The sequence below is a fragment of the Anarhichas minor genome, unplaced genomic scaffold, assembly GCF_050575085.1.
Source record: "Anarhichas minor isolate MPS153535 unplaced genomic scaffold, ASM5057508v1 ptg000022l, whole genome shotgun sequence".
Classification (NCBI taxonomy): Eukaryota; Metazoa; Chordata; class Actinopteri; order Perciformes; family Anarhichadidae; genus Anarhichas; species Anarhichas minor.
Window position 1 is genome coordinate 2,736,253 of NW_027466468.1, and position 19,704 is coordinate 2,755,956.

General features: G+C 41.3%; 2 protein-coding genes across 18 annotated transcripts in view; both read right to left on the reverse strand.

Moving 5' to 3' along the window:
* Positions 1–3,324: 3,324 nt before the first annotated feature.
* Positions 3,325–11,990, reverse strand: LOC142955157 (protein LYRIC-like). Of its 3 annotated transcripts, none has more exons than XM_076096564.1 (13): positions 11,366–11,990; positions 11,003–11,113; positions 10,276–10,351; positions 9,411–9,581; positions 8,976–9,023; positions 8,651–8,779; positions 7,831–7,914; positions 7,634–7,702; positions 7,386–7,531; positions 5,972–6,088; positions 5,541–5,648; positions 5,250–5,376; positions 3,325–4,272 (listed from the first exon to the last, which is right to left on the reverse strand). In XM_076096564.1, exons 1-13 carry the CDS (start codon positions 11,696–11,698, stop codon positions 4,208–4,210), a joined length of 1,584 nt encoding a protein of 527 aa, XP_075952679.1. In that variant the 5' UTR covers positions 11,699–11,990; the 3' UTR covers positions 3,325–4,207. The 3 variants fall into 3 exon arrangements, with proteins under 3 accessions (XP_075952679.1, XP_075952678.1, XP_075952680.1); XM_076096563.1 differs by having other exon boundaries at positions 8,976–9,026; XM_076096565.1 differs by lacking the exon at positions 9,411–9,581 and having other exon boundaries at positions 8,976–9,026.
* Positions 11,991–12,847: 857 nt separating this feature from the next.
* ubr5 (ubiquitin protein ligase E3 component n-recognin 5) overlaps positions 12,848–19,704 on the reverse strand; it is a 31,774-nt gene continuing 24,917 nt past the window's right edge. For 13 of the 15 annotated variants that reach the window (XM_076096558.1, XM_076096557.1, XM_076096550.1 and 10 more), the window contains 14 exons: positions 19,464–19,681; positions 19,085–19,205; positions 17,736–18,108; positions 17,478–17,565; positions 17,209–17,353; positions 16,802–16,932; positions 16,575–16,635; positions 16,212–16,393; positions 15,991–16,075; positions 15,724–15,879; positions 15,001–15,114; positions 14,677–14,821; positions 14,443–14,528; positions 12,848–13,605 (listed from right to left, as the gene is read on the reverse strand). In XM_076096558.1, the coding sequence (XP_075952673.1) occupies positions 13,393–13,605; positions 14,443–14,528; positions 14,677–14,821; positions 15,001–15,114; positions 15,724–15,879; positions 15,991–16,075; positions 16,212–16,393; positions 16,575–16,635; positions 16,802–16,932; positions 17,209–17,353; positions 17,478–17,565; positions 17,736–18,108; positions 19,085–19,205; positions 19,464–19,681 (2,118 nt within the window). In that variant the 3' untranslated portion in view covers positions 12,848–13,392. The remainder of the gene's footprint in view (positions 13,606–14,442; positions 14,529–14,676; positions 14,822–15,000; positions 15,115–15,723; positions 15,880–15,990; positions 16,076–16,211; positions 16,394–16,574; positions 16,636–16,801; positions 16,933–17,208; positions 17,354–17,477; positions 17,566–17,735; positions 18,109–19,084; positions 19,206–19,463; positions 19,682–19,704) is intronic. The other 2 variants (XM_076096552.1, XM_076096561.1) reach the window with 1 other exon arrangement.

The window sequence follows — 19,704 nt, forward strand, 5'->3', positions numbered from 1 at the left end:
GATGTCAATGATATCTATAAAAAGGTGCAGAGTGAGAGCTCTGTTCTATGCTTATTGGTAAATAAAGCTTTTATTTGGAAAGGCTCTGACTAAATGTAGCCTATAAGGATATAAATTACTCAAAATACTGCAGCATGTTGTGGAAAGTACAACACAAAATGATTTACCATACCAAAAATACCAACTGGATGTAGCATATCAATAAACTGTCGGAGCTGTGGTGAAAGCAATGCAGTAATAGTCTTTTTCTGCCCAGAATTAAAACTCTAGTTGAAGTCAGTTTAACCTAATTAAAAATAAAAGAATCAAATTAAATAAGAAGTTATACCAAAATGTATTATTTTGGCATGACAACACCTGAACTAACTATCAAAAGGGACCATTACACATACAGGATCCTCAGAAATGCAGCGATGAAACATATAATTATGGTATAAACTCCTTAAAACAATAATACGTTAACAGTAAACAGAATCAACTGGAGAGGATCATTTACAGAATTAGAAATCATGTATTCAAATAGACAATAAAAAGGCCATCGAATGACTGGTTAGATTATGATGCTCAAAATGACTTCATAGAGGGGTACATTGGGCAGATATAGTTTTAATCAAATAAGAAACAAACACACAAAGTTGATCGGGCACATAGCAGGTAAAATATTGCAGTGTCATAATGTAAATGAGATAATTTCTCTAACATCCAGAAATCATTATAATTACAGTCTAGTTTCCAAATATAAACAAAGATATAAAACATACCCAACTCATGTTATTGGAAACAATCATGTAAATGTCCTGCCCGAATACTAAAGTGCAGACTCTTATTTGGCCACAGTTGTGATTATTTGGTTATAAGAAATAGTAAAGTTTCACAAAGACATACCTTTATCCAGTAAAGATTGTATTATGTGTATTTGCACGTCGTGACTGTTTGATCCAGATGAAAACAGCTGTAGACTAGAAACTGTCCTAATTGAATTTACAGCAACTATAGATGCTCATGTCTGTTGGATATACTGGCTCATTGTAAAAAATAAAATAAAAGCGAAATGAGGATAAACTAGCAAAAAGTCCATTAAACAAAAATGATCATGATATTTTAGAATTTTTTGGGGGAGATCGGGAGCAAAAGCACTAATACAGCGCGGAAAAATGACATCTTGGCGGCACATCTGGAATAACCACACTAAGGGTAGAGTTTAGCCTATAATAAATTCTAACACCAGAGAATAAAATACCTTAATCTGGAAAAGGATAGCATTTCTTCATTTGAGTGGGAATGTTCTTTCTAGTCCTTTTTGTTATTTATATAAGAGGGCCATTAAGTCATAGAAAAGTCATAGTATATGTCCTAAAAAGTCCTAAAAAAAGTCATAATAGTATATCAAAAAAGTCATAGTATTGTATGTTGTAAAAAGTCTTAGTATAGTATGGCATTGAATGTCTAAGAAAAGCCATAGTATAGTATGCCAGACGTTCATAGTTTTGGCGAAAAAAGACAGTATATGTCAAAAGACATCCTGAAAAAGATAGAGGTAATATATGTTTCTTTAAAAAGTCGATAGTATGTAAACAAAAAAAGTATTTAAAACGATATAATTTAACGAAAAAAATCATAGCATATGTTGAAAAAAGTTTTTTAAAAGTCTTTGTACAGTGTGTCTGAAAAAAGTCTTATAAAGGCCACAGTGTAGAATGTCAATAGTGTCATAGTATGGTATGTCCAAAAAAGTAACTGTTTAGTATGTCCAAAAATAGTACAAAAATGTCATAGTATAGTTTGTAGAAAAAAAGTCCTAGTATGTCAAAAAGTCCTCGTATTATATGTCATAAAATGTACCAAAGAAGTCCTAGTAAAGTATGTCCAACAAAGTCTTAAAAAAGTCTTCATATGTGTGTTAAAATGTGCTGTACAAATACATTTTGATCTGATTTTTTATAAAAAGATGTATTAAAAAACAACTAAGCTATAGTATAGTATGCCCCAAAAACTCAATGGACAGTATCTCAAAAAGGTGTTTTTAAAAAGTCATAATAAAGTATGTCGAACATTTGTTTTTGTAGAGATTGTAGTAAATTCTTATATCGTGCTTCTCTTCTCAGATAATATTAGATGAGTTTTCCGGACCAAAACTGAAGATGAGCGAGTTTCTTCACTTACTTCATCCTCGTCTTTTCCTACCGTTTGAACGTAGAACGTACTCAGAGCGGTCATTCAGGTACATGTGTGCGTCATTGTCAATAGAAAGAAATAACTGAAATGTGTGGTTTTACTTGTACATTTTACTCTTTGGCGTAAAGTGACTTTTTCACTTTTCACTGTGTCGGTGCTCCTTTCTGCCCTCTACATGTCAGGTTCTCTGCGTGATTCAAGATCAAACGTTGCAGCAACAGTGTTTTATTGTGAACCTCATTATTTTATTATTTAGTTTTCTGAATCTTTTAAATGAAAGAATTATGGTACAAACCTCATCAGAATAATTAAATGTTTAGATGAAGGATGTTCATTTTCTCGTTAAGCTTTTAGGGTTTAACTATATTTGTAGGCTTTTTGTCAAAAGCCTACAAATTCACTTGAGTGGACCCCAAAACTCAATATCTCGTACTGTAGGTATCCTAGAATATATTATAATACTATGGGCTAAAAATAACACAGGGAAGTACTACCAAGTATTAACACTATGGGTAAATATTAATACCACCACCTTTACCCGTAATGTTTCAGTTGGAATATCAAAGTATTATAGGCCTGATATGAAAGCGCAAAGACAAACAAACTTGTGTAACAAATGACCATAGGGTCAACACCAACATCCTGTTAACTCCCGCTGCCAACTATTATTTATTGCTTTCATTTAGTTTTTATGTCTTTCATTTTGTTTATATCAGGATTGTGTCTACATTTGTAAACATGCTCCCGCTGTCTTTTAATCATTTAGACTTTAAGCTAAAATGTCTGTAAGGCACTTTGAATTTTATTATATTTTTGAAATATGAAAGTATGAAATACCTTTTGCTTTTTACCAAGGCAATTAATTCAATAGTAGAAAAAAAATAATCAGTAATTTAATAAAGTGAATCATTGTTTGCCGCCAGTTCTGAATATAAACATTGAAAGACAAAGCTGAATGTGCCAGAAAGATGAAAGAGAAACACACTCAGCTTTCACCTCAAGGCTTCAACCTGACAGCTAATGAAAAGCTGTCTGCTCTGATCTAAATTAAAGTCAATGATGTCTCATCCACCGTCATCCGGTTTCATTTAATGTCACACAACAGCGGGTTACTGGCCCAAAATAAACTGCAATACAAAGTAGCCCAAACATAGAAAAACTGGCCTTTATTTAGTCTTTTTACATATGGCTTTAGCTTTTCTTTTATTACAAACTGGTTTTACAAAAGCTTCCGAAGACGTTTGAATCAACCAGAGGTGGAAAATGATAAAGAGGCTGATGACACTGCAACGGTACGTCTACGATCGGAAGCTCCCACACGGCTCTGCCCACAAAGCAGTCACAGATAGTAAACACGGCGAGGAAACACTGCAGCACAACATCGGACACGGGACAAACCAGATGGACGGAGTCCATTGAAATGTTGTAGTCACAGATAAAAAATGCAGAGCACACATGATTCCCTCGTCTGTCTCGTATATACGTCGAAAATGTTCACGCCGCGTTGACATGAACATTTGATCGCTCGGCTCTTTTCGACCAACAGCGCTCACGGTACCGTCGCGGCTGACTGAAATGTACGAGCAAAATAAAAGACTGCAAAAGCAAAGGCCAACTCGACATCATGGCCCAGTGACCTGAAGCGTGTCGACGGTTTTCATTCACTACACGGGAAACTCCAGTCGTTAGCCACCACAACATCAAGACTTCTAAACAAGATCAGTATTTTCTACATCTAATTAGTACAATACAGCTCTTTCACTTATTTGATTTCAGTGGAATTAGAAGACAGAATCAAGAGTATCAAATGCATACTTAAAAATCATTAACACCGCGTTACGTTAGATTGCACCGCATCTAGGTTCAGTTTTCAACGATCCACCGGCTGACACTCGACGTGTATAAAAGTTGTTTCATTTCAAGGTTCAAGTCCATCATGAAGACCTTAGTTCAAAGTTCTTGTCACAAAAGGTGTTGCATAAACGGGATATGAAGTCTTTTGCATACAGAGGTCTGCAGAGGGGACTCCGTCTCATGTCTCTCTCCTCGCCTTCTTCTTCTTCGCTGGTTTGGGCGCTTGGCTCTCTTCAGGTTTCTCTGTGGAGACACAAAAAGCCAGAGTGAGAACGAGTGATTCACATGGCCTCTGGCTCCGCTTACATAACAAACTCTTTGCATCATTAACTCTGATTTTTCTGGTTTAGATATAATTTAGTAGGCATGAGGAGCAGCGAGTTGAAGCGAGGTAAATGTACACCATGTATATGAAATAAGATGGTTGGTAAAATAACACTAAAACTTTAACTCACAACCAAGTAAGTTATATAAAAACTGTTCTCAGTAGGTCGGCCTATGTTCTCAAATTCAGCAGAGCAGACAATTTATACGAGACTAAAACAATGGGCATTTACAGGTATCATGGAAATATGCACTATTACTGGAAATGGAGCAATCCATATTTAAAAAAAAAAAAAGGAAATATAGAAAAGTAATTAGAGAGTCTCGTTTAGGAATCTACAATTAAGAGATTACTACTAAACCCAGTAATGGTTTAGAGAACTCATGATAAATGGGAATTACAACACACACTACTGGGAACCTCTGGAGAATACAGATAGGACTGTTGTTATGGTGGTATGAGAAGATCTGTTGATAGACATCGTTGATAAACACTAAATATTTAGGACATGTAATCTGGCATAAAATCTGTCTCAGAATTCCAGGTTTTGAAGTAAAGAAAAAGGAAGATGTAAAGACTTGAAATATACATGTTTATACATTTAAAGTTGCATCAGTACGTAATATCCCAAGTTCCTAATGTCTGTTGTTGCATTCCAGTTTTAAAAAGCTGAACTAATGACTAAAGTGAATAAAGAAGCTAATAAAGAAAGCTGGTTGGGGCATTGAAAAATGACAGACCGGACATCTGCCAGTAATATTACTCAAGCCTCAGTCATTTCGTCCACCTCCATAAATGACTAACGACACAACCTGTCTGACTGACGTATCTAGCCTTAAATAGTGGGCCCCCATTGTTGGGGTATATATATATATGGGGTATATATTGCGCTTACTTTGTTGTGTTGGAGCAGAAAGGTTGTTCTGCTTGGCAGTGGGCTCTCCATCAGTTGGCTTCTGTGGCACTTGTGTGACAGGGGGTTTCTGGGATACGCTGTCTTTCACTGGTTGCTCCACTCGCACCTACAAGAAAAATGGAATATTTTCCTTTTTTGTTTAGTCTTTAGATCTCCTCAGCAAGAGATGAATGAACGAGGCCGTTAATCAACGATTTTAAATATGACAGAAAATGTTCTGCAGAAAAATGCTGTGAAGATGATCTGAGGTCAGATTTCGGCACCACTGACCTCGACAGCAGCTGCTTTGACAGGCTGGACGGCAGCAGCATTGACCTGAGCGGCTGGCTGCTTCTTCACAGAGGCTGCGGGTGCTGCCTCCTTCTCTGGCTCCTCCCCCTTCACAGGACACAAGCAAAGTTTTACACCAAACTGTGCAGCGAATTCAAAATAAACTTAACAAAATGTCAAAGACTGCAATATGAATCAGCTGATCAATAGGGCCAAGAGAAAAAAATAACTATCTTTGCGTGTGAAACAAAACAAAACAGCTACGAGAGAAGTCTTCCATGTAATAATCAGTGCTTAGGCATTTATTATTATGGGATTATACAGGCTGGATGCACCCGGTAGTATACATGTAGAAGTACACGGCCACAAAGCCTTGTACATTGAAAAAAACTAACATTTCTGCAGTCTGTGTTATTGTCTCTAGCAGTTACCTGGCCAGCTGTTTCTTCCTCCTCGGCAGCCTTCTTCTTCTTCTTCTTCTTCTTTTTAGTTTTAGCCGCTCCATCAGCAGCAGTCTCTCCCTTGTCCTTCTCGTCTTCATCATCGTCCTGACAAAAACACATGGATTAGGTTTACGGAAAACAGGACCACACAAACAGCAAAACAGGCCGACAATGACATTCTGAACAAGAGCTGCAGAATCTCCACTTCAAATGGGATGAAGGGAGACTTCAGCTCTGCAGAGCACTCATTGTTAAGCCACTGTGTGTCGGGTTTAGGAACTCTCTAGAAAAATGGCCCCGTGGCCGACAGCAATACACACGTCACATTTATGTTAAATATCAAATGAGAAGTTATTTGCAGCTGCTCTAATGCTGTGACAACGCTAACTGAAAAGGGTCTTTTAGACCGTATACATCCACAGTCTTAAGTGGTCCAACTGTAAAGTTAACTGTGTGGGTGAGCAGAAGAAATATTTTCCATTAATATTATTATATATTACATTTTTAATAAACATATAAAATGATCAAAATACAACAATCAAAATGTTTCGTGCAATGACCGTCTGCCTGAAACTACAGGGGTTTCCTGTACCCACATCACCACTGCTGCTAAATCCTTTGCCTCAACTTAAAAGGGCAGCTCCAGAGATTTGACACACCCGAGTGTGTTGACAGGTCTTGAGGAGCACTACTGTATGTGAACTAAGTTGTAGAAAGCCTTGTGTGGCTCCAGAGAAACCTGTGTAAAATGTGATGAATTGCCTCAGGTAGGGCTGCAGACTACAACTTTGAGAATGAAAAAGATCCGGAAGTGTGGAGTTCATTTCACAGACCTCCATGGTTAGATCAGCTCTATTATATTTGATATCTGTGGTAAACTCTTTTTTTTTTTTTTTTTTTTTTTAACTCTATTTTAATCTGAATCCTATTTATATTCGTCAATCTATATTGCCTAGTAGGTTTTTTTGTAAACTGTCTATCATGAATGTGATAAAGTGATGGGAGTGCAATGTCAGATTGATGAGGCGATCTAACTGCAGGATTTGAAAATCTAGCTCTGGCACCATCTGGTGGTCGTACCAAAAACAGCATTGACAAACAGGAACACGTCACTATAAATACATTTATGTTCATTATCATAATAACGATTCAATTTGTTGTATTCAAATCATTCATGATATCAATCACACCAGCGTTTATTATGCTAGGACATGACAAAATGTCTGCCGTGTGTAGTATGTTGTGTTGAGTCTCTACTATGAGCATCAGGACCACAGTCAGGGCAGAGAACCGGGACAGCTGCTCTGGGAACCGCAGCCAGAGGAGTCATTCATTACTAGGTTGTTATTTTTTATGTTTTTAAACTTCCAGGAAAACTACCATAATGCTTAGTTTTACTTACAGCCGCTCCAATCATCAGATCAACCTTGGCGGGCTCAGGAGAGGGCTGCTCCAGTGCAGGAGGGGGCTCAGGAGTGGGCTCTTCATAGTTGCCCCAGGCTTCAGAGGGGGCGTTCCAGTCAGAGCTCGGGTCCACTGACCCTCCACCTGAGAAACACAAACACCATCAGCGAATAGATACAAGTGTGAAGGAGTAGCGCGACTATAAAGCTACAGCAACGTTAGATAGAGAAGCTTTGTTGTCCTTACTGGGTCCAGACCACTCGTCGTCCACTCGGGGCTGACTGAGCCAGGACAGGTTGCTCACAGGCTGAGGCTCTGCAGAGACAAGACCAACAACTCAACCTGCCGTCCTCAAGGGAGACTTCGGACAACTGTGCCATCTAGAGGTGTGAGCCAGGATAAACCACCACTCGCCACATCACCGGTTGTTATTGTATACTCACCAGCGGTACCAACAGCCAGTCCAGCTAAAGACACCAGGTTTCGCTCCGTTGGGGCCATCCCCCTGTCAATCACAGTCCACGAGTCTGAAACACACAGTCCACAGATGCTATGATGTCAATATTTAACACAATTAACTTATCAAATCAGTGCATCAGTGAGTTAAACTCGGCTATAAGTGTGTAGCTTTTGACATGATGCCAATCAATTCTGATCAATCATGTATTAGTCACTACAGGAACTGGGAGGAAAACCCAGTGTTGCTCTACAAACAGTAAAGTTCTACTTGCTGAAATTCTCACCTGGAGAACACGTACAATTCAATTTAAAACATTTAAGTTTATCTTTAAAAAAATAGAGCAAAATTAAAATGGACTGCGGTTAACACTACCACGTTTCATCAAACCGTCATACTATTCAAGAATAAAATACAGGATCAGACACAAAGCAGTCCAAACGGTGTCTTTGAATTGTAGATGAAGATCATGGGATATGAGCCCGCCCACTAAATGAGCCTCGAGGTGAAATCGTTTTCTGTTGGTTCCAAGGCCAAGAATGAACTTTGAACCTCAGATAAGTTATAGTTTTACTGTTTTATAAATCAAGTTCTGACAGTTGTATTACAACAGTGACTAAGAAATAGACTTTTGAGTGGCTTGGTCTTATCTGCTAATACCGTATCCATCTATTAAATGTGACGTTAGGATCGCCACCTCTGGCACTGAAAGCCGATATAGAGCTTATCAGCCGATAACTGCTTCATAGAATGCCATAAAACTTTTACATCAACACATGTAGGTTTCCGTGGTAAAACCTTTTTACCATCAATCTCGGCTCCCCACAGCGATGCTGGCTCTCTGCTGGTTGTCCAGGGGCCCGTCTTCGGAGCAGGAACCTTTACAGCCGCGTCACTCACAGCAGCAGCCACCGCTACCGCCTCACTGCTGTTAACTAACACCAAGAGAGAAACTTCAGACTCCGCCGGAATAAACAAAGATCGAGTTGGCAACACATCCAATATGAGAGTTCCCAGTGAAGCGTGTGAACTTTTGGTCAATTAAAGATTTTTGCATAAATGAGATCAGTGTGGGTGTCTTTCTGAACAGATAACCAGTCGATGGGGGAAGCATTCTCTGCTGATAGTTACCTTGAGGTACAACAGCCTCAATCTTCTCTGACTTCACTTTTGCAGATTCTCCTGAGAGGAATATAAAAGGTCAATATATGTCAAGTACACTATCCATGAGAGCCTATTAATGAAGGGAGCACGCACACAACTCAGCGCACACACACCTCAGGGAAAACTCACTCTGGGAGTCAATTAAATCCATGTATTTATAGTCCGTCATGTCAAGAGACCAACCAAACGCAACAGCTTATACAGAACAACATCTCTCTCCAGGTGCCATATTCAGCTGTTTGCTCAAGATGGCCTGGAGGGTTTGTGATTTGGGTGATAATATACAAGTAAAAAAAAAAAAGCACAACACTATTGCTAACTCATTCCTTGATCCAAAAGAAGCAAATCACAGCCTAAATGAAGCTATACATGGTTTTTAGAGTTACGTCTTTTGAAAGCCACCTTTTTTCTTCTTCTGGCTCCCAGACGTGGGGGCTGTGGAGGCCTTGGGCTCTGGAGGAGCGCTTGCACGCGTGTCCTCTCCTCCAGGACTGGCTGAGCCATCGCTGGAACCCTTATCCTTCTTGCGTTGCTCACGCTTCTCCTTGTTGCTGACCTTGGTCTCCCATGTGCCTGAACAGTACCATTAAGTGCAGCGTGGAATTAGTTGCAAAATACTGAGGGTGTCATTGTGGGATTAGTGAGGAAATATGGTATGGATTAGGCAGGACAAAGGAAGACTGTTCAAATACACACTAAATATTGTTTTGCTGAGGAAAAAAAGGGACTAACCCAGGTCCCATTTTACCACAACATATTGAGTATGAATGTAGAAGATTATTGCTCTGTTCTGCAGTTCTTTAACACTAGTTGACATTATATTTCATCAGCTGCTCCACAGCTGACGAGTGTTGGTAGTTCGGTCTCTCTTCTGAGCTCCGGTGGTGCAGACAGCAATGATTAAATATTAAGCCAAATTTGATTTGAGGTTTGTGAGAATGTGAGAGGCATCATTATACCTGTAATGATGGCTCTCACATCTACGTCGCCATTGTCCCCGTGTCTCCAAAATGTTCGTACCCATGGGTCAGAGTTTCCGTACAGGTGCGCATATTATTTTTATAGATCACAACATTTGCGTGGGAAGTGGCGTACGCCTCTTTCAGACCCCGTTTTGTGCGTACGCAACGGTTATAAATGAGACCCCTGGTCACTGAAAATAGTGGCTCACCTAGAAACAAAAGACAGGCCTCCTCAAAAAGGTGATACAGTGCACAGACATCACTTTGACCGAAAAACCTTATTTATGATGCGATTAATATTTCACCTTCTTCTGGTTCTTTGCCAGCTGCAGTCTTTGTCTCCTTAACAGCCTGTTTGGCCTTCTTCTTGGACTTCTTTAACTAGAAAATAAATAATGGGCATAAAGTAGAAAAGAAAGTTTAAAAAAACCCATCTGGGTTTAAAGAAACAGTGGAGACACTTCACAGCACACATGATTTCACCTCCAGGAACAGCAACTAGGCAAGCGGCCCCATGTGGACTGAACCATAGGCAGTCAATCACATCAGCATGCTCAAGCCACGTCTATTTATAAGTGAAACTACATCCACTGTCCAAGACTCTCTAAATATGTTACATGTCCTTTTTGTGAACACTATTTCCATCACTTAGTGTATGCACAATTACATCTTCTGAATCCAGCACCTTTAGTACCACAGTTCGTGGTATCCAGAGGGTGGTATTAGATGATAAGGCTGCACCATGTGCTGTTCAAAGGCAGGAGCCACCTTCTAGGATTGTGCTGCATCTGCCAGCTAAAAACTGTAACCCAACACTGGCAGCTGGTCTGGTTACATCACTGCAGGGTGACAGTGAGAGAAGGTGGCGTTTTCTCAAGCGACTTACATAAAAGTGGACCCGAAAAATAATGATGTGCAGCGAAGTGCAATTATTAATACAAACACAACCTGGGCAAATCCATCCCACTGGACAAATCAAGATGTTATGGTCACATAACCATGTTGTGATGTGAGTCGTCATAAGTCTTTTACCTCCGTAGCCTTGACTTCTGGTGTTGGCGACTGGTGATGTGGCACTATCTCCTCCGACGCTATGGCGTCTTCCTGTGGTTCAGCAGCAGCTCTCCCATTGGACTGGGCTTTCTGGAATGAACATGTAAAGAACAAATGTAGAGGGCCATGACAATTTTCAGTTATATTCCTTTCAAACGATCAATATGTAACAACGTCGAAGGATAGCATAGCCAGGTTAGACAATAGCCTGAAGCTAGCTAGGGTTTGGCCATGACATGAGATTCAACTGTCACTGTGGTGTTAGCTTGACAGCTAGCCATGCTAACGATACGTCTAGTAAGCTAGGAAAGGGTGTAGGTTGGTTTCATTTATGCTACGTGCCTTTTCCGTCGTCTTCTTCTTCTTTTTCTTCGGTTCTTCGGATTTGACAGGTTTACCGACACCCCGCTTTACTTCAATGCCGTCGTCCACGACGCTTTCAGCGGGTCGTTTCTTGAAGAGAGCCCGGCAGGTTGAGGCCCACAGAGCGACCATCAGCACCAGCCCGGTGCATGCCGCTAACAGGATCACCCATGGTGGAATAAGCTCAGGCTTCAGTCCCAAATCCACGCCGAGCTCGGAGCGCAGCAGCCCCAAACCTTTGGACAACAGTTCATTCAGACGAGTTGTAAGCAGCTTGAACTGCTGAGAGGCCGCGTCCTGCCACTGCTCCATTTGTATAGTTTTTCAAACAGACAGATTAGTCACGCTTCGCTTGCCGCTATTAGCCGCGCTAGCCTGCAGTGCTAGCTAAAAATAACGGAACGGCTTCGACATGATGGGTGACAATAAATTTATCCCCTCATCCGCAAGCAACATCGGCCGGACTAGGGAGCCAGCTAGCTTGCTATATCTAATTAAGGCGGTGGTACAAAACTAACTTAGCTTACTAGCCAGCAAGCTAGCTGATATCATCGTAAGATAATACGCCTCCGTTAGCTGACCACCACAATGTGACCGCGAGCGAGCCAGATTCACCTCATATGGCTCCGTTTTGACTGGAGGAGAAGTGTTGCCTTCACTGTCGCTTGTAATGTGCAGTTTCCAGGTTGTAAATCCACGTATCATAGCAGATAGTCCAAAAAGCTGACCTGCAATGTTCGTAGCTGTCATTCTGAAGACAACATATTTTAAGTGACAGAATTAAGAAGACTATGCAGAATTACAGGTAGTTATTTGGAATAACATTTCTGTATCGTATGTGATATTGGTTATTGACAAGGTGCCATAGCCCAATGAATAACACAGCCCAATGTTTCGGGTGCTGCAACTATATTCGTATTTTACCAACCTATTTAACTGAGCACACAAAATTCCATTTTTACAAAATCTTATGAAGGCATCACAAACCACCATGACAGCATCAGGATATTGACGTGGCTATGATTTCTACCACGCGAATTGGCCTAAATCCTCAATTCGTCAACATTTCCAGTCCCACTACCAAAAACCATAGATAGTTTTTAGCGTCTTGTCACTCTGTAGCTGCTACTTTCCAGCCATACGACGATTACATTTCTAAAACCTTACTTCGTATGATTTTTCTTTTACATTTTGCTCCATTTACAATATTGCAAATACACAAAAAACTCACTCGCTCAACAAAGCTAGTGCTTAACTGCGCACAAACACGAAAATTGGAATGCTACTACAGTACCCAATAGCCTATGTGGAGCTCGGGTTGAGTAGAGATTAAACAGCCCTCTCCGGTGTGTAAGTCAAAACTTTGTCACAGGTAAGCGGCCTCCTCTCACGCCAATGTAGCAAGAAATCCCTACTACTCTTAACTTAAAGCACTGGGAAATGAAAATCAGGCCAGACAACTTATTTGCATCCAAGTTTATTTTGAAATTCCCTACTCCCCCTGTACAAGAAAAAAAAAAAAAAAAAAGGACTTTCCACAAAGGCAGCAGTGAACTGTCAGTGATAGTACTTTTCTAGGGAAGGAAAAAACTTATAATCACAGTGTGTCTTCTTTTAAATACTTCTACTGCTGTCATCTTTGGCTGGGTTTCGGCAGACAGCTTTCTGTCAAACCACATTCCTGGGAAGCAAAAGTTTAAGCCAATAGAGCAGGGCTGTGGGCTTTACGTTTTACAGTGCCAATGCAGGAATGTTCTGGACTGTATACCTCTTCTTCATTAACACAAAAGAAAAAAACAATAAAAATTGAAATAAAAATAAGCCGTTTGTGTTCACAACACAAACAAATATTACCGCCTGGGGAGATAGTGACAGTATGTCGAATTTCATAAAATTGTATAGACAAAAAATAAATCTACAAAAATGGAGCTAGGTAAATATTACACAACAGTAAACATGTTTTTGTTTTTTTTCTTTTCCTTTTTTTAGACTTTTATGTCGAACCTCTACACAAAACCAAAGTTCTTGGTCTTAATGGCTAGCAGGAGTTTCTGTTTGAGTATCTGTTTTGAAGAATATAGTGGCACGTAGAGACGTGAGATGCAGGTGTTGGCTGTGGGGAGGTGCTGGTCGTCTGGAGGCCGGATGGTGATGGAGGGCATCGGCTGGAAGCCCTCCTCGCTGGCTGGCAGGGAAGGGCTGGAGGTCCAGAAGTACACCTGAGTACAAGGAACATCGGAAGTCACATTCACCATTTCCATCAATTGTATTTTATGAAAACCTTTGTAATGTTTGTGTACTGGATTAAGTTGGAAGAAAATGGGCAACGAGAGAAAGAGAAATTATATCATTGAACACATTCTTGCTCTTTGGTGTTCACTGTCTTGCATATCACTTAAAAAGGCTCGTCTCCACTGGATGTTACTGTGACACTTATGTTGTCCTTAAATGGAAACAGAAAAGGATCATTTAAACAAAGCTGTGGCTCTTTATAAGCCCATGCTCCTCCGTCACATGCACGTCACTACAGCTTTGATGTCTAGATCTGTAGGACATGTCACAGACATGAAAACAAGTTCATATTTATTTGTTTGTTTCAAAATAAAAGCCCTCTAGCATCTTTCTGTGGACAAAATGGCTTCATTTGTTAACACAAGGTTTGTATTCTGAAATATCTGTAGGACAGTGTTGTGGAAAATTCAGTGACTTGCACTGCTCCCTAAATTAATAGAGTACCAAATTTTAATTGTTATTTACATACGAGCACACGCTTTTTAACCTTTTTCTGTCTAAAATAGATGTAAATCACATTTATAATGAAATGAATGACACATTCTGGCCATTATGAAAGGCCAACTCTGTAGAATGAAGGGCTGGCCGCAGCAGCAGCAGCGCTGTCTGTGTGAGGCATCCATCACACGCTGCTCCCTGAGGCAGTGTGAGCCTCATGTAATGTACAAACAACAATTATTACCAATGTTAAGCACTGAACTGCTGAGAGTCACAGGGAGTCCCTCTGTTTTGTAGGATAATGATCATGATGAGAACAGACTTACCAGATCTTGCCTCTCAGTCATGCTCATCTTTTCCACTATGGACCAAAACCAGCGTTTAAACTGCAGTAGTTTGTCTGCATTTTCCCCTGTTGGATGAAGTGCAAGTCTTACTTTGTTGCATTGAAAATGTAAAACCGTAAAACTTTCATATCTGAATGAATGCAGGAAACGGAGGTAAGACAGGAAAATAAATAGAAGCCGATACAAAGAAGAGATTTAGACATAGCAGCTTACCAGATTCATCATTGAAGGAGGTGAAGCTAATGAGCATCTGGACGTTGACTTCTCCACAGCCGTTCACCAGCAGCCTGAAGTCCTCAGCCGTCAGGTCCTCCAGGGCGTTTTTAGGAAGCACATCCAGCAAACCCTTCCTCATTGCCTTCAGACAGAGACACACATCATCACTGGGGTGAATACTAATTTTGGAGACTGACAAAACATTTGTCCGTGTTCCAATAAACTGACAAACTTTGAGAAAAGGTTTGGTAGAACGCTAAAAAAATGTTCCTTCCTCGTAATGAACTTTGAATTCTCAGAAGTTCAAAGTGTGTTACTCACATGGAGAGGCTGCTCAGCCACCACCAGCATTCTGTGCTCAGCATACTTCCTCACATACTCGTACACGTTGAGAGGAGTTACTGGCATGTTGACCCCACCAGACAGAAGCTCCACCTGAACCGGGGAGAATAAGGCATCAACAAACTCTTCATGAACAACATATTTCAGTATTCATATTCTGCTTTCAGAAGGCCGAACCTGAAGCTGTATATTTATCATATCAATGTCCTGTGGTGCAAATTATGTGTATAACTGAAACAGAAAAACAGGCCAATCATAATAGTTTCCTCGTAGATTGATATTTATATTTTGTATGCGGATGCACTGAATAAGGACAGCTTGTGTATAGATTTTGGGACATTATGAGTCTGAAAGAAACGTTACAGAAAGAAAGCCAATTTTGACAATTCTCTTCTACAGAAACTGACTGTTCTGACGAAAATTAGCACAGCTTCTAAAAATGAATTATTGTAATTTATGTTGCTAATTTCCAGTAGAACACCTTGTTGCCTGTCCCAGGTAGTGATGTGCTAGGTCAATTTAAAATTCTACTTTTTAAAAGCATTGCCTTTAGTTTCTCACCACTTCCTCCAGCAACATGCTCAGGTCATTGCACCCTCTTATCTTGGTTTAGTGCACTGCTATTTAAACTCTATACAGCATGCCATTGATAGCATTTTAGTGTTGCACTCTGTGCGACACAATGACAGTGTGGTCCTTTACCTGTCCAGCCCCTTCCTCTTTGCAGAGGTCAATGGCGAAGGCAAGGTCCATGGCAGCAAATACTGCATCTGCTTCACCAGCCTGAGAATGGCGGATCAGCTGCCGCAGGCTCTCATACATGACCGGGTCAAAGAATGCAAAGTCATGCCAGTTCACCTGCAGTAACAAAGACAAGTACATTTAGCTACCGCTATTCTGAAAAGGACCAACAGGATGTGGCAGGTTCTAACAGTGGGTGCAAAAATATGTCCTAAAGATATCTCTTACCTTTCTCCCAAGCAGCACTTTGATGACATGTCTGTTCAACGTGATTGGACAGAGCTCATTTTGAAGCAGACACAACCCCAGTATTCTGTAGAGAAAACACAACATTTAACCTATTGCGTCCTACGTCGTTAAAGATGTGACTCCCTGACGTTCTCGTCTGACCAAACTATACCGATTACAAGTCCCTTAATGTTTGACCCATAAAGCGGACAAGTCATTACCTGCCAATGTTACGGAAGCAGTTCAACCGGGCTTCTGTGTTCTTGCCGGGCCGAGGGGAGTAGAAGCCTCTTTTGCCCGGCTGGTAGAATAGAGGAGCGTTGTCGTCCCCATCGTCTGGGTCGTCCAGCTCCATGTCGACCACGCTGCGGGTCGAGCCATGGCGCTTACGGTTTTCCTGCTGCTACAAGCACACAAAACGGAGGAGGCTGTTTAGAAGCATGTATTGAACAGAGGCATTTATGTCGATAGCAGAGAAATATTGGTTGGTATGCTAAACCACCTGATTATTTCCAACAGAAATGAAAGGGTTAAACTCTACATGTAACGGGAGTATAGAGTGGAAACAGAGATGTTGAGTTTACTTGTGCTTTCTCTGGAGCCTCCAAAAGACCCAGGTCCAATATGCTGTCGGCACCATTTTCCCTGGAGGAGACAAAAGATCAAAAGTTTATAGTTACTTAAAAAAAAAAAAAAAAAAAAAAAAAACTTTCCCTATGACATCATTTACCGTCTACTCGCAGAGCACTTTAGAGTCACGCGCCAAGAGAGCAGAACAATGTGTGTCACTACAGTGAACAGATGGTTTTACCTTCCATGTGCAATGAGAAGCTCCATGGCCTCCTCCACCCGGGCTCGAAGAGAATCCTCACTAGCCAGCAGCAGCAGCAGCTGGGCGGGGGACAGCTCCAGCAGCATGCCTGTGATTTTACTGGCAAACGCCTGAGGAGGAAAACACACAGCTGGTATCAGCGTGGTGAAGGAGAGCTTCAATTGTTCCAGTTAGACACACATACGTATACATTCAGTTGTGCAGTGGAGTAATCAAAGTTTGTAGATGTATGTAGTAGAAAATTGATGCGTCTCGATGATAATTGAATGTGCAATGTCAAATTAAGGCAAATCTGGAAGAAGTCCATAAATGTCGACCTGTTTCTCAGTTGATAAAAATGAGTTTTTTGTAAAACATAGCTTTGACGGATGCAGATGATTCATTACCGGTTGCATGGCGTGAACACGTGGGTAGAGCCTTTCACCCAGGGCTTGTCTGTGTGCAGGCAGGGGGTCGGGCTCATCGCTGGGGTTTCCCTCTGACGAGGGCCTGAAAGGCCGGGTGTCTATGGACAGCTGCCTCCTTGAGTCTCTGTAGAGCACAAACACACAGGTTTGTCTCAGTCTCGCACAGCAACAAAACTTTTTTTTGTTTATTGTAAAAAAAAAAAGGGGGGGGGGGGGGGGGGGGGGGTCTGTAATAAGTGTGAGTTTACCTGTCTCTGTCTCTACGAGATCCCGCTCGAAGCCCTCCGCTTCTCCGCTCTCTTTCCCGGTCTCGGTTTCTCAGGCGCTGCATTAGATCTACAGACACAAACACACATTGAATATAACAAGTTCACAGTAATGTGCAAAAAAAATGTCGAAAAAAATAATCTTTTTAATCATGTGATGACTGCTTTAAGCATCATAAAAGTACCATTGAATGCAACAATGAATGAGTTCCATAGTATAGTTTCTATGTATTGTCATACTTGAATTGTAATCGTGATGACACGTACTGCTGGCCTGCATGCCCTTGCTGACACTCTGAACACAGTCCAGATTGGGCAGCTTATCGTTGGAGAGGAGGGCCAGAGCGATGGCCGTGTAGAAGCTGCGGGCCACACCGCTGCCCTCGCCCGGCTCATCTTTGAAGGTGACCTTCACCCGGTGCACAGCCATGGGTGTGGTTGTGCAGCGCCTGCCGAAGTGCGTGTTGAGCTGACGCATGGTCTGCTGTATCAGCTGGTCTCGATCCCGGTCCACCTCCAGGGCCAGGTCCCGGGACTGCAGGTTCCTCAGCTTCTCCATCTCCCGACGGAACTTGGATTCCTTTACTTCAAAGCCGCCAAGCTCTGTGAGGATCTGGGATAAAATAATAATGACAAAATCATTATGGGCCTGCACTCCAGCATCAGGGACACCATCACACCAAAAATAGAAATTAGGCAGTTTTTTTAAATATGGAAATATATTCAAATAGTGTTGCATATATGCAAACGGTACAAAACCCCATTTAATTAGTACCGGTACTTGAATGACAGTGTTATAATAAAAGCTGTAGGCTATGTCCTGTGAGTTCCGCCCATGTGTGACAGCGGGGCAGTGTGTGTGTGTGTGTGTGTGTGTGTGTGTGTGTGTCGCACTGTTAGAGAAGTCATAACCAAAGACTGGGTATCGACCCACAGGCTAGTCCCGGAAGATTTGATTTTAGTCACCAGATAAATTTGCTGTATTTCTTCCAGAATCTTTTATTTAACATTCATATCTGCAGTACATCTTTGAGCCACACGGGGAGCCTGACTGTTTGTATTGTTCTGATAATAATAACCTACTTATGACATCGAATCTAATATGAAAGGCTAGCATACATTTCGTCTGCACAGTCGCGCTCTGAGCAGATGTCAAAAAAAGAAGGAATTCCTCAACGCAGCTCTAATAACCGACCAAATGTACCGATACAATTATACTCCCCATCATTTCTAAATCTGTCCGAGCATCTCCTGTAATTCGGCAAACACATAATCCACCACACAATACATGTTAAAGTATTTTTTTTACCATGTTTCTCAGTAACATGACACGGACAGAAAGGAAAAACTGTTTTAACATCTGCAGCTCTATACATCTTTCAGCTGATTGTTGAGCCAAACCTAAGGCAAACACACCAGTGAATACTGGATGTACATTCCACAAGCTGTAAGAAAGAGGATTCTATTGGGATGGCCATGTTGCTTCCTGCTGGGAGCCCGTGTCATTTTATACAAGTATAAAAGATGGGGTAATGTCGAAATAATCGCTATATTTACTTGTAAATAAATAATATATAAAAAAAATGTACCGATCCAGGCTCGGCTCCGACATCCTCCATGAAGACACGACCAAACAGCTCCAGTGACAGACGCCAGCGGCCGAGTAGCATGTCATGTGAGATCATCATCCCCATGAAACTACAGTGAGGTCTGGACAGACAAAGGAAAACAAACTGATGCTGTATTTGTATTTTAATACCATTTAAAACAAAATGATCGTATATTTAACCATTTGAGATTTTCTTCAGGGCTTGGTTCGCTGTAGTCTTCTCTGCCAGTTCCAGATGATATTTAAACATACTGTATATATAAATTTACAGGCTAAGCCCAGCTAACAGGCTTATTTCTGAGGGAAATATTAAGCTGCCGCTAAACCAACATCACAAACCACGGATTCGTGTTTGGTACCTGAATGAATGGAGAGGGGGTCCATCACTTTCAGTGAGGCCAATCTCAGCCAGGAGGCTGCTCTTCAGCTGGGCGGCGAGGTCATGGGGCGAAGGGCCCGGTTTTGAAGCCTCCATCTCCTGTTCTGCTAGTGACTGGGTCTCAGTGCTCCGCTGGCCAGTTTCCATACTCATAACATTCTTCAGGTTGGCTGAGTAAGACATCTTGGTGGGCAGGATCTGTTTCAGTGGAGTTCAGGGTA

Bases quoted from the DNA above. Each gene is read 5' to 3' on its own strand.
- LOC142955157 (XM_076096563.1), bottom strand. From the start codon at position 11,698: ATGGAGCAGTGGCAGGACGCGGCCTCTCAGCAGTTCAAGCTGCTTACA. The intron at 9,027-9,410 runs GTGGCTTTCAAA...TATTCCTCTCAG, and splicing joins GAGCCAGAAGAAGAAAAAAG to GAGAATCTGCAAAAGTGAAG. The intron at 7,532-7,633 runs GTAAGGACAACA...TGTGTTTCTCAG, and splicing joins CGACGAGTGGTCTGGACCCA to GTGGAGGGTCAGTGGACCCG.